At 32.9% G+C, this 15,156-nt stretch overlaps 1 protein-coding gene across 2 annotated transcripts in view; it reads left to right on the top strand.

Annotated features, from left to right (window-relative positions):
- Positions 1-15,156, top strand: part of Ola1 (Obg like ATPase 1) — a 147,112-nt gene that overhangs the window by 94,344 nt on the left and 37,612 nt on the right. For both annotated transcript variants that reach the window (XM_046447564.2, XM_046447565.2), the window contains 2 exons: positions 8,232-8,312; positions 8,653-8,750. In XM_046447564.2, the coding sequence (XP_046303520.1) occupies positions 8,232-8,312; positions 8,653-8,750 (179 nt within the window). The remainder of the gene's footprint in view (positions 1-8,231; positions 8,313-8,652; positions 8,751-15,156) is intronic.

Below are 15,156 nucleotides of genomic sequence, written 5' to 3'. Positions count from 1 at the left end.
TTATTCTCTCGGTATTTCCTAATTCAGATTCCTGAAGTCAAGCATCACCTTGCCTCAGTGAATTCCCATTTTGGCAGAACTTTTGCAGGAGACAACTAAATAGAGTCAAGTGTCTACTAGTTCTGACTAGGAGACTGTCTTTGTTAGAACTGTCCTCTCAGCAGAAGCTGTGAACTGAGTAATGTTACTTTGGAAAAGGATTGGGAGCCACATGCCATATTGAACAATGTGTTTAGTATTCTTTATAAAAAGGTATGAGACTTGAGCTTTGTAGGTCCTCAGTGTTCTCTGTTATTTATTTGAAGATAGTAGTTAGGAAGTACAAAGCTGTTCCAGGATAATATAGAAGTACATATTGTATTGGAGCATTATAACTAATATTATACTCATTTGAGACCAGACTGCTTTAGAATCAACAACTTATATATACCCTGAGAGGAAAGGAACAAACTCATGTAAGAACTGATATTACAGTGCATGAGAACATTTCCCCAGATATTCTTACCTATCCACTTTCTCTTTTTCCACAAGAGAGAGAAAAGGTAAGCCTTACAGAAAAGAGGTATTTGCAGCATTGACGAAGAACTTTTCTTTAGAGTATGCAAGGAATTAAGAAAAAGACAGCAAAATGAAGCAAATTCCCTGTTAGTCACTACAGAAATTCAGACCATGGTGAGATACCATGTACTTACATAAGTTGAAAGACTGATAATACCAAGTGTTGGAAAGACTGAAACAAATGGAATTTGCATCCAGGGTTGATAGAAGTAAAATCAGTACATCTGCTTTTGAAAACTGACTAGCAACATATACTAAGTTTGCATGAATATGTGATCTATGACTGAGCAATTCCAATTTGTGTATATACTCAAGGGAAATGGGTGCAAGGATTTACCAGAATGCATGTGTAAGAATGTTTACAGCAGCTTTATTCTAAATGGTGTAAAAATATAATTTGGCTGCTCATCAGCAATAGAATGGATACATTGGAATCTTCCTATAGTGATACTATACAGCAGAGAAAAACACTAGAGCTACAGGTTAACAGCATGGATTAATTTCTCAAGCAATATTGAGCTAAAGAAGCCAGATACAAAATACTACTTATATTGTATGAGTCCAGTTTTAAATATTTCAGTAACAAATTAATTAGTTATGCAAAGAAACCAGTTATCTCTGGAGAAAAGTGAACCATTTGACTACCCTGCTAGTAATGTTCTATTTGTTGGTCAGGGTTGTAATTATAGGGATGTGTTTATTCCATGATAGTTTGTTGAGCTATATCCTACATTTTACTGATTGTATGTTATACTAAATATTTCCTCCTCTTAAGCCTTATCTATAGACCATTGGTTATCTTCTTCTGTACCAATTGTGTGTCAGTTTGGACTTTTATTTTCCTACTTTGATTTTGTTTAACAGAAGTGCTCTCATTTTAACATAGTCCAATTTAAAAATAATCTTCATTATTATTATTGCTTTTGTGTTCCTTTAAAAAACATTTATCAATAAGAAAGACAGTAGAGTGAATCAGGCATAATTTTCCTATGTTTATATATGAACACACCACCAGTGAAACTCCACATCATGTACAACCATAAGAATGGGATCTTATTTAGAATAAGTTATACTCCATGTATACATAATGTGTCAAAATACACTCTACTGTCATGTATATATAAAAAGAAAAGACAAACAAGCATAGTTACACTTCCGAACTGTGTCAGAGAAAAAAAATAATAAAATCGTCAAATCCAAGGTCATAAAGACAGTCTATGTTACCTTGCAGATGTTTTATTCTGAAAGAGCTTTACTTTTTATTCTGTAAAAGCTTTATATTTTGTATATAGTAGAAGGTGAGTAAGAATTCTTTTTCTTCCCCATAAGGATATTCATTGACCCAATACTTGTTTATTTTGTTTTTTATTTTTTATTGGTGCATTAAAGTTGTACATAATGATGGGATAATACTAGTTCTTGAGAATCACAACTCAAATAGTATATGTATGTTTCTGTCGGTTAGAGTATACAATAGAGGTCTGTTTTATGAGAGAAAGTTTAATTTGAGTTTTCCTCAATTTGGTAATTAGAGGTAACTGGAGGAGTTGGAAGAAGCTGTATTAGTAGATTTCTGTTGAGACTAGTTTGAGCTGGAAGACTTTCCCCAATTATTTTGGTCTGAGTGCATCATTGCTGTCTGTGTTAAAGCCACGTAACCAGCACAAGTCATCTCATTGGGATATCATCATCAAATATTAGGGTGGCAGTTTGACTAGGCTAGAGAAATGTCAGACTTGGAAGTTATCATTATTATGGAATATGAGTCAACCTCCCTGATCAACTGTGCCATGTCTATCCATTTAGCCATGGAATCTTAGGATTACAGATGGCAGGCAGAGACTAGCTGAAGTCCCTCATACTCCCATTCTGTGAATGTACCTTTGTCCACCCCCCCATTCCAAAATGATGTTCATTGGTTAAAAAAAAGTTTAAACAATGTTGTATTTTTTAAGATGAAGGAAGAAGGGGAAACACTCTCTGGAATCTAACCTAGAGATTTCTGTGACTAATAATGTAGTGTGATATCTGTCCAGTTTCATTACATAGTCTACCTATTTATGTATTATATAGTTTCAAAACCACAGATGGAATTACATTATACATTCTACCATAAATATTAATATTTACTTTGTACCTAGAACTGTGCCAATTATTGTATATATTTTTCTCAATGATCCTTAATCCTCATGATCACCATGTGTTCAAGTTATTGTCCCAGTTTTTTAAAAAAATACTTTTAGTTGTAGGTATAAATAAAATAAAATAAAGGTATTGTTAGCACAATACCTTTATTTTATTTATATTTATGTGGTGCTAAGGATCGAACCCAGTGCCTCACACATGCTAGGCAAGTGCTCTACCACTGAGCTATATAACCCCAGTTTATACAGCTATATAACCCCAGTTTATATAGGGTTTATATAGCTATTGGCCCAGTTTTACAGAAATAAACTTAAGAGAGGTTAGGTCACTTTCTCATAGTTATGTAGCCATGAAAAAAGTAGTAGAGTCAAGATTTAAACTCAAATCTAGTGCTAAAATCATAATCTTATCCATCATTCTGAACCTGTCTTTTTCACTTAGCAATGTATTTTGGACATTTTCCTACGCAAATATACATTTTGTCTTAATAAATACAAAGTGTTCCATTGTATCGGTTTTCTATGATTTATTATCAAATCTCCAATTAATGCCCTTTTAGATTGTGTCTTTTCTTGTGATAATATCACACTAATTCTGGTTACTGTAGTCTTATGGTTTGTATTAAATATAATAGGACAGTTCATGTATTTTTCTCTCTAAACATTTTTTACCCTCAAGCAAAAACAATTAGTTCTTTTAGAATAATAATGTATTTAATTCATAATGTTCTTCAATATCCTTTTTATGATTTTAACAGGAATTGTATTAAATAAACATTATAATGGGTAGAATTTTCATCAATACAGTATTAATCAGGATAGATCAGTTGTCAGTGCAGGATCTAGCTGAAGCTGGTTTGGGGTCAGTGTCTCAACTTCTGGTTTGGGAATATATGGAATTAAAACATTGGCTCACTTAGCTATTGTAAGTTATATGAATATTGCAACAGAGTCACTAATAATCATGCTTCTTGAATTTGGGGATCATGGATCTCTTTGAAAAGTATTTCCCTGGATATGGTAGTGCAAGCCTATACTCCCAGTATCTCAGGAGGCTGAGGCAGAAGGATCACAAAAGTTTGAGGCCAGCCTCAGCAACTTAGCAAGCTCCTAAGGAATTTACGGAGACCCTGTCTCAAAAATTTAAAAGGATGGGGGTACCAGGTGTGGTGGCGCATGCCTGTAATCCCAGCAGTTTAGGAGGCTGAAGCAGTAGGATCACAAGTTCAAAGCCAGCCTCAGCAACTTAGTAAAGTGCTAAGCAACAGAGTGATACCCTGTCTGAATAAAATACAAAAAAGGGCTGGGGATGTGGTTAAGTGCCCCTGAGTTCAATCCCTGGTACTAGGAAAAAGAAGGGGTGGGGGATGGGATGTAGCTAGCTCAGCGGGTAAAAGTACCCATGGGTTAAGTAAAGTATTTTGACAGTATGTGCCATCTTTCCACAAGAGCACATAAACATACAAATTTCCATATAATTTCGAGGCATTGGGATCCCCTGAAATCTGTTTATGGGTCATAGGTTAATATTCTTGCTACGAGAAAACTGAAGTATACCCAAAATAAAGAAGTCGAGTAAGTAGTCCAGAAAAGTCTATTAAACAACCGACTAGATTCTTATATTGTATATGAAAAGAGAAATACTACCGATTTATAATATAAGAACTGATAATCAGATATTATGTCCATATAAAAATATTTAAATTTCCTTGATAACCTAAGTGAAAATGAGGACTTTGAATAAAACAATGTGGAATGTCTAGGCTAAACAAAGAAGAAAAGCTGTAAGGAAGACAGGCCTAGGCTGTTAGAATATTAACTTTCCAGTCACTTAGATGTTCATTTGAATCTCAGCTTTACCCCTTACTAGCTATGGAATTTAGGCAATTTGTATATAGAGTCTAAACACATTGCAGTTACTATTAATAACAATAATAAAATACATCTAGGAAATAGAGCATTCCTAAAATTAAGTGTAGGATTATGGGTAAGAAGAAGTAGAACAAGGTATTCAAAGTAAGTTTGGATTAGGGGGTTTTTTGCACTTAAAAGATTTTTTGTAAGCAAAAACCAATTCTTGTAGAATTTTTAGAAGCCTGATATGACATTTACCGAGAAAGCCAGTGTTGTTAGTAACTCAGAAATATGAAGAGAAGGGCTAACGAGTAATGTACATATTGGAGAGTTGTGTATGTGCTGTAAAGGAGCATCCAAGAGAATATATTGCCATTTTATAGACCATTGGTATTTAATCTTTCTTTTTTTAAAAAAATATATATATTTTTATTTTTTAGTTGTAGTTGGACACAATACCTTTATTTTATTTTATTTATTTTTATGTGGTGCTGAGGATCGAACCCAGGGCCTCACACGTTCTAGGCAAGCGCTCTACCGCTGAACCACAACCTCAGCCCGGTATTTAATCTTTCAACAATAAAGTCAACAATGCTAACTACTATATTTATTACCTGTGCTGAGAACTGTGCTAAACACTTTATGCGTATTATCTATTTTGATCTATACAACAAACCCCGAGAAGTAGATATCATCTGCATTTTATCAGTGGAGTAGGTCATGGACCTGGTAAATGGTAAACCTGTTGGATTTATTCTGACACTTAAACATTATGTTGTTACTTCTTGAATTAGTACACTCCTAAAACTTTAGTCTAACCCCAAAATTCAAATGATCAGGAATTTTTTGTTATGTATCTCCATAATATATAGAACTTATTTTCAAAATGAGGAATTTGTTAGTTATCAAAACAGTTCAATTTAATTCTCTTACATCTATATTTCTATGTAAAATAGTAAAGAAATATGAAATCCCAAAGTAACCTTTAAATGGATTAAAGATTAAAGTGTTAGTTATGTTTTTATTATGTTCTAATTTATATTTTATTATATTCTAAAAATGGGTAAAGTATGTATGTTTTCAGTTAGTGAAATTCAGTTACCTGGAACCTTTTATTGTTCTAGCCATCATTTATATATTTGCTTTTATATACAAACACAAGGGGTAAAAAAAATTCAGTCAAGTAAGCATTACATCCAAACAAGTGCAAATGCTTTATCTGTTTATGAGTTTTTCAGGTAGGGAATATAATGTCTTTTAACATTTTGCTAACATTAGAATTAATTTTTACTTTATATAAGAAAAGGACAAACTGAAATCATATCACATACGATCATTTATATGCAATAATCTCGTGTGGTTGCAGTCTACTTCTGTTTTAAGTAAAAACCGACATCATTAGTAAATCTAAGGTGTCTTTTCTTGGTTGTTAAATATTTTAAGGGGATAATTGAGAGCACTTGGTGCCAAATATTTTACTTCCATCTTTTCAAAAACTAGGTTATAATTTGTAAATTTTTCTAAAAATATTTGAATGTGACTTTAAGGAATATACTATTTGAGAACTTTTAAGTATGAGTCAATCAAAATTGGGGCCCTCCTAATTTGTAGTATAATATGTTGGCATAAAAGAGAGGAGAAAAACAAAATAGAAAAAAACCTTGTGCCAGAATGCTATTGTGATAAGATATTTGAAGTAGAGATCTAGTTAATTTAAAGAGGTGTACTCAAATTCCTTCACTAGTGATTCTGTGCTTTTTGAAGCCCGTTAGTTTTGTAAAAATGTTTACAGTTACAATAGTATTTTACACATTTTATATGATTAAAATTTAACTCCCTTATTTTTGGATTGACTTTCTTTTGTCTATTTTTAAAATTTTCTTTCTTTAATTGAAAAAACTGATGGAACCAAAAAAAGATGGTACCACTGTTTTCTCCTTCTTTTGTATAATCTTGTTGCGTGTCTCTACATAAGCTGTTCTGGCCACTCATCATAGTAACCAGCTGGGCCATTTCACCTGCTGGAGCCATTAAAGAGGACTCTCTCCCCCTAGATTAATCCCCTCCGACATTAGTTTTTTGCACTGACAACTGGAGCAGGCATTCAGAATTTGCAGGTGGCCAGTGTGACGCACATAATTGCCTACAATTTTAGGCAATGAATAAAAATGGTCTACATTACTTGTCAAAGGTTGTATATGCAATGCCAAGTGAGATCTATGGGAAGCCTTTTAGGGTTTAAAGAACAGTTAATAGCAAGGCTGCACAGGGCTTTTTTAATCATAATGCATTTGTAATATAGCACTTTGATCTTCTCCTTGTAGGAAATGGTGTTACATTAGCCACTTTTAAACATTTATGAGTGAAATTCAGTTATAGAAGAGTAAAAGTGATTATTCTTAAGCAGAACATGTTAGATTTCATTAAAAGTTTTCAGCTTGCCCCTTCCTTGTTAAAATCTGTGGGAAGTCCTTTTCCTGGAGGGTTTCAAATCAGGATCTAAGAATATGGGGTTTTTTCCTTATTTTTTCTGTTGGTAACAGCAAGATTTGGAAGAAAAGTATACTAAATATTGAGATAATTTATATAAGTAGACATTTATGGGAGAATAATTGATTATGGTTGAGTAAAACACATTGATGGAAATCTGAGAAATCTATTAATAATAATTGTTACAGTGCATTTTGAGAAATGCATATTTAAAACATATCCATAAATTATCTGTAACAGTAAAACAACAACAATAACAAAAAAGCCCCACATGACTCTCAAATGTGCTGCTTCTGGGAGAGCCAAGTTTGACCTTTCAGACCTGAGAGCCTTTTATTAACACCTGCCTGTAAGGAGAACCTTGCCACACGCAGCTTTTAGATTCAGAACCACAAAACTGATGAGGAAAGGCTTGAAGGGTTCAGTTTGTGTCACTTGCTGTTTGCCGTTTCCATTTCACAGATGATTAATCTTTCTGTGAAGAAAGGCCAGAGAAACAAAGCACATTGGGCTCTTCCTGCAGTTACTCCTTCTGAATGCACACTAGCTTGCTAACTAAAAGGCCTTTAGATTTCCAGCAGAGAGAGATGTTCTGAAAGTGAATGCAGCTGGTTGGAGGTCACCAGTGCAGGGCTCTTGCCATTGTGTAATGGAGGCTTTAGCAGGTTGGGGTGGGGGAGCGGCAAAAGAAGTGGGAAGGAGAAGGTGTGGGCAAAAATTAATTCAGAAGGAAAAAGATTTTGGTCAGTTGATTTAATATTTTGGAAGGGAGATCATCAATAATAGGCTCAATTTCATTTATTTTATTTTTTTAAGAAAAAAATATAATTTAATCTCTTTCCAATATACCCTCTGCCCCCATTTCCTAATAGCATGTTTGTCTTGCATGTGGCATCACTAGGTAATGTTGAAATATTTTTAACTCTAATATTATGTCTATGATGTGATTGAGTTGTCTTGAAATTTTTCAGACTGTTACTAATTTTGCTAACATCTTCATTTTGTATATTAAAATTTAATGCCTCAATGTTTCAGTGGTGTTTTTTTAATGCAGTGCTGAAAATCATTATGTGGTTTAATTCCCCTTAAAATTTTTTTATCCTTGAGGATTTGAAAACTTTTAATATTTAATATCTAAATGCTTAGTATTTATTTTATATTTGCTTTTTTCTCAATCATGTATAGGACATAATGTGCAAAGTCAAATCCTGGGTTATGGATCAAAAGAAACCTGTTCGCTTCTATCATGATTGGAATGACAAAGAGGTAAGTTATAAATATGCTGTTACTGCCTTTGATTTCTTAGAGAGTAAATTAGAATTGTCATTATTTTATACTTATCATTATATGTAGTAAAACTTCTTATTTCTGTCAGTAATTGTTTATTCCTAGGCTTATTAATTTTTCCTTTTCCTCATCCCTCACCTTCCTCATTTCCTCATTTTCTCATTCTTGATATTTCATAACAACTAATCTTTTGGAAACAAGAATAATAAAAATGAAAATGCCTACTTGTTTTAAAGAAGGTGTACTTATAAATTATTCAGTGATTTGCTCATATTTACCCAACTTTTTCAAAGTGTTCTTTCTCTGTCCCCAATTTTAGATTGAAGTGTTGAATAAACACTTATTTTTGACTTCAAAACCAATGGTCTACTTGGTTAATCTCTCTGAAAAAGACTACATTAGAAAGAAAAACAAATGGTAAGTTTTTCCTCTCCAGATATACTCAGATACTTATCTATGCACACACAGATACACATACATATAACACTGTGTTTGATTTTAATATTTTTTCCTTATGTAAAAGTTCAAAGTGGACATGAAAGCTTTGACTGGTGTCAAATTTAGAATTGAGTTTCCTAATTGACTTATACTGAGAGAACTTTAAAAAAACAAAACTGTTAGGCAATTTTGAATCATACATATTTATTTAGCAAATTTGAGTTCATTGGGCATTATTGTTTTTATCCATTGCAAAATGAAAATCAAAGGTTTTTGGAGCAATAAAACTTGAAGCTAGGTATTCCTACCTGTGTTGATATTTTAAGTGACTTTAAAATATCCTTTTGGTTTTGTAGCTGGACATAAATTTTAAAGTACAGATTGAATGCTTTAAAATAAACTCGGGGTGGGGGTAGGTACCATTCAAATACTTTAAAAATGTTCCAAGGTGAAAACTATGCATTAATGTATTGTCATTTTTGACATGTAATCAAAACATACAAGATTTGTCTTAGAAACTCCAAAAAAAATCGTATGTCCACATTTGACATAGAATTCATTTTAACTTGCCTCACTGGACCCTCAGTATTTTATACTGTTGAGTTATAAAATAGATCAAAACTATCGAAAGCAAAATATCTGAATTCTCCTAAAATATATTGTCGGTTTCTCCCTGTACTTCATTAAGTACTTAGATGCACATGGTTTCAATTTTCCATTAAAAATTCTCATTTCCATATGATATCAAAGAGTGAGAAGGCTTTAAACTGAAAAATAAACATTCATAGACTAGAAGCCAAAACAATAATTAATGTCAGATGGTTAACTCCAATAAATCATTAGAATAAATTCTGTGAAATTACTGCAACTAAAAATGCCCTGTTGATATTACTATAAGACATTTTGTTTTCCTGATAGGGAGCTGAATTTAACCTTTTTATTGGTAATGTTCTAGTAAACACAATTTAACCTAAAAACATTGTTCAGACTGGTCAGTGTCCTCCAGCAAGTAGTTAACTTTAAAATAATCGGTTCTGTCTTGTTTCAATTCTTATAAATTTGATGATTAATGTGTTAAAAATTGTTACCTTTAGGAAGGAATTTTAAAATTTATTATTTGACCTCAGTTAATAAATCTTCTCATGGTAGTATGAATGGTAAGCTTTCCTGAGGCTGAGTGAAACAATACAGACATCAAAGTTTACATGAAAAGGGATGAGTCAGTTTCCTTGCCCAAAGGGGCTTCTCACACCTGTATTTGGATGATTACAGGTAGAACTCCATGGCTCTAATTGTATAGTAAATATCATTTCCCAGACCCTAATGGTAGACAGACTGCTTAGGAGACGCCAGTCTGTGATTTAGCTGTCGCCAGACACCCCATGTTTTTTGTGAGACCAGTTGTGATGATGATATGGTTATAGCCAATTGAAAGTAACCTCTTGTCTAAATAACAAATTTTAATTTGTAGCAATGTAGAGGTATGAATGATCATATTTTATAAAACAAAATTTTAGTAGGTTTTATGTGTAACTAATGATCTGGTTTGAGGTTGGGGTATGTGTATGGCGGGGCGGGGGGGGGTGGATCCAGATCTTGTGGAAGTTAGTGTAATTGTAGCTGAAAGATCAAAGACTGGGTAACTGAGTGATGTTCCAGAAGAGAATTTACCACATAGCCATTTTCTGTACAGTTTCTGCCGCCTGCTGTTCCTATTTTCCCTCAAGCTAGCCATTGACTACCCCCTGTGCATCCCTGCTCGTAAAAAATGATTGAGGAAGTATTTGTCATGTATTTATGAGTGGGAAACATTGTGTGATAGGGAATGGCATCTACTGGAGCCAGAAAGATTTCCATTTTCCTTTCATTCAGCCACTCTGCTACAGCTTTAAATCCTCTGTTTATGCAACATAGCCTTTGTATTAAATTACAGAATAAATTTTTATTATTAAGGATATGAACACTAGGTTTTCATCATTTATAACACTGCAAGCAGATGTAAATAGTTAAAATTCATTTTAACTACTAAATCCATTTAATTGTGTTAACATCTTGTTTTTTGGTAGTGTTTGTATATAAGCTCCATTTGTATTAGTTGCTCCTTTAGCAAAAGAAAAAGTTTCTGTTTTTTTAAGGTTAACTTGTAATGTTACTGTGACAAATTAAGACCCATACAGGAAGCAGAAAACTTTTAAACAGAAAAGAGGAGGAGAGGTTTGTGGCTTTTGCCACAAGAAAAAAAACTAAAACTATCTTACAGATCACCATTTAGAAGTAATGAATATTTAAAATATTATTTAAAGTTTGCTTTAAATTTAAATGGAAACATGTTATTTTTCAATTCTAGAAAAAAAGGAAGCATTTTGAAATTGAGTAGATATGCCAACTTTTTGAAAGACAAAAACTGGAATGGGTCCAAGCATTTACTCACTAGTTTTAACAATGTTGAATTCATTGTTTTGATGATTTATGATTAAGACCTCGCCCCTGAAGTGATAATAATGTGTCAGCCAGCTTGGTTGCAGTTGTTTTACAATCAAGATGAGAGAATCCATTGAAAGTTTTTTTTTTTTATTGTTGTTTTTCAGATGAATTTAATAAAACTATGTAGGAGTTTTTGTTATTCTTGGTGGATGCTAATGATTTTTGAACACTTGAGGTTTTCATTTTCTAAATATTATCAGTTACTTATAACCAAGATTATACTATATGCAGTATTTTCATTTGAGATTGCCTACTGAGTCATGGTGTCAAGCAGGTACAGGACATTTGAACTGTCAAACCATTGCTTTATTAGGGTTTAGACTTCAGTCTTTGCACTTTTGCTGCTATGTTAGTAGTGTATGCTGTCCAGTTATGAAATCAGAACAAACTAATTTTAGATATGTTTTATACCTAATAGCTACTAATTATGTTTCATTTTTTTATTCTCTTGTCCCCATCTTTCTTTAAATTATTGGCAAGGGACTTATGTTCTATTATTTATTTACACTGCATATTCATGTTCACCTGGAAAATATAAATAAAATTTAAGACATTCAGACTTCCTCATAGTATATGTGTGTCTGTACACATGCATTCATTATAAACACATTTGTATATACCCTGGTGGATTTGTAGTCACTTGATATTTTCTTTTTTGTTAATATTATATGAGTTATTCTAAGTGATGAAATTGATTCAAGATAGGTAAACAGATACTTGGAGTCTTTTAAGCCATTGTAATCAAGGGCAGAGTGTCAAGTTCACAAAGTAAATTTTAAATACAAGTAAGTTTTATTATTAATTCTTATACAATGATTCAGTTCTCCCCAACACACACACTTGTCTGTCTTGTAGTTTTTCATATAATTTGTACAAAACTAAAAACAGTGTGGAGATACTATAAATTGTATACCTAGTTAGGGGAGAAATCATGGAATAGATCTAATGTTTTCTTATTTTCCTATTCTTTTTTACAGATGTGTTTTTTATGTGTAATAATATTTGTGAATTTATGGGGTTTTTTTACATGAAATGGTTTTGGTTACTCAGCAATTTCATATTCTTATCAAGAGGTACTAATTACTAGTATACTTTTACTTCATATTATGAAAAAGATACTTGTAGAAGAAAGTGTATCTCTATATGAGCATTATGCTATTGATGCACAATATATGTGTATTAGGAATTTTCTCTGATTTGTTTGAATTTGCCCGATATTTTTTATAGCCATTAATTTCTGTTTACAAGATGTTTCACTGAAAAGAGAATGTGGTACATTTGGGAGTATCCTTGTAATCTTCATTAGCATCATTTGCTGACTTAGTGATTTGTGAGTGATATGATTTATCAAATATGTCGGGACTTTGATTTTTTTTAAACTATGTTCCACATAAACAGGAAAGGTTTTTTTCTAGCTTTAAGAGATTAAAATGTTTAAGCTGTTAAAAAATGTTATATCTTAGCATTTGACACAAAGCTAAAACAAGTGTTCTCCATACTTGCACATACACCTATGATCTAGGAAGTGAAAGACAAAGTTTGGTTTATAACTACACAATGTTCTTTAAATTGCAAATGATTTATGTATACAGAGAACCCTTCTTAATTTGGTGAATAATTGAAGGACATATTTCTTTATGCACCAGAGATGAAGGACCTCTAGATCAAATTTCATTTCCAAGATAATGAGTTAGAATGATCTACACTCAAGAATGAGAATTTTGGCTAGCAATGGGTAAAAAGTAAGAATTCTAAAGCTCAGAAATTATAGGACTGTTGGATGTAGAACCTTGTGAGGGGTTTAGAATGGAGCCTCAAGACAAGAGTACAGGATCTGAAAAATGGATTTCCCTGGGAGAAGATTATAGAAGAGGATGCTAATTTGAGCCATTTCAGTGTTTTGCTTAATTATCCTGCTTGTGCACATTGTTTTTTCCTACTCTTTTCGCCTGTAGTTTATTCATGTTCCCCCATCACAAAACCTAGCTTTTGAGTTAATGTTCACTTACTGGATGATTAAGTAGACTTTTGAAGGCTAGACTGAAATGCTGGGTACCATTAATAACATTGTTTCTATAAGAAAAAAAGAACTTTTGAGAAACTTTGATAATGTGTTCTATTTATAAATTAGGGAATAGATATTTTTAGGAACTTTGGTTTACTTAGAACATTATTTTAAAATTTGAAATACTGGTGCAGTGGTCTTTATTTGCTGCTCACTAGTTCTTTGACTTTGGGCAAATGACTTAGCCTTTCATGTAGAAAGTAGTTCATCCGTATTGTTCACATAAAATGTGTTCTGAATAAATAATATTTCCCAAATTTAATTTTCAAAGCTTAAAAAGAACTCAGTAATAGAGAATAGAGAAAGAATGTGTTTGACCTTTGGAATGCATTTTCTGAGTACATTCCCTTGGTTTTTCTTTCTGTTATTTAGAGTGAGGAACAAAATGTATTATATATACACATAGAGCAGTATAATATTGCTGCCATCTCCCATATGATTCTATGGTCCTACCATCTACTTCAATGCAATTTTACTATGTGCATCTTAGATTATTTTACACCCCATGGCTTCCAGTAGTGTAAATTATTTGTTAATTATCACAGTAGCATCATTTTTAAAATTAGGAGTTTGTTCTTTAAAAAGCCTTTTTAAGTAGTTCCAACTTTCTCTGTTGTTTGAATATATGTATGTATGTGTGTGTTGGTGGTGAGGCAGGGAAAGTAAAGAATTAAAGATCATCCCTAAGGTTCCCTTCCAGTACTAGAAATTTGTGGGCAGAGGGTTGTTTTTTTTTTTTTTTTTTTTTTTTCTTAGGATGCTGGAAATAAAACCATGCCTTGTGCATGCTAGGCAAATGTGCTACCATTGAGCTAAATCCCCAAACTGTAGAATTTTGTGCTTTTAATGAATTGAACTATACCAAATTCAGAAAGAAAAGGTGGCCAGGCAGATATTTATTGTCTTTTTACCTCTCACATATAGCTTTATGATGGTATGGTTTTTTTTCCTGACTATGAAACTGTACAGAACATTCCTGAGGTTGAAAGACCCAGTTTAAGAGCAGCTTTCCTGGACTGTGTTGGAGATAAGACCTGGTCTTTTCCTACTCTCATTCCTTCTCCCAAATTGCAATTGCTTGGAAATAAGTTTTTTGAGTCTAAGTCTTACCATCTTCTTCACAATCTTTCTTCATAGTGGACAGCTGTTGCTATGACTAGAATGACACCAAATTGAAAATAAAACTTACTCATAGAGGCCAGGCTTGGTGGCACATGCCTATAATCCCAGTGGCTCTGGAGGCTGAGGCAGGAGGATCATGAGTTCAAAGCCAACCTCAGCAATTTAGCGAGGTGCTAATAAGCAACTCAGTGAGACCCTGTCTCCAAATAAAATATAAAAAGGGCTGGGGATGTGGCTAGCAGCTAAGCATCCATGGGTTCAATCCCCTGTAACCCCCCACCTCAAAAAAAAACTTATTGTACAATTGGCATATCTGTATTTGAGGCTAGTAATGGTACTCAAACTGTTGCATGACCTAGAAAGCATTTTCCTGTCAAAAATATAAGATTGTGAGACTCATCCTCAAAAGCTTATTTAATTCACAATATAGTAGAAATAATACAACTTAAGTATCTGTGACCATTTTTATCACCATTTTTAAAAAATTCTGCTTTAAAACATGCTCTGAAATTATCAATTTATAAGTATACCCCTGTTTAAAAGGTTGGGACTACCTGTAGGTATTCAGTCTTTTTTAATGCTTTATATCAAGAAAAGGAATCAACTTCATAAAAATATGTTACATATGAAGACTCTGAGCTCAAAGAGGAGATAGATATTGAGGTTTTTTTCCCTTTCTTTTTAAGCAAATAATCATTGAGCTTCTGTGTGTCA

Source organism: Marmota monax, unplaced genomic scaffold (genome assembly GCF_021218885.2).
Source record: "Marmota monax isolate L192 unplaced genomic scaffold, Marmota_monax_Labrador192_F-V1.1 WCK01_AAM20220418_F8-fsc00007, whole genome shotgun sequence".
Classification (NCBI taxonomy): Eukaryota; Metazoa; Chordata; class Mammalia; order Rodentia; family Sciuridae; genus Marmota; species Marmota monax.
The sequence above is the reverse complement of the archived record's forward strand: the minus strand, read 5'-3'. Positions and strand labels throughout refer to the sequence as shown.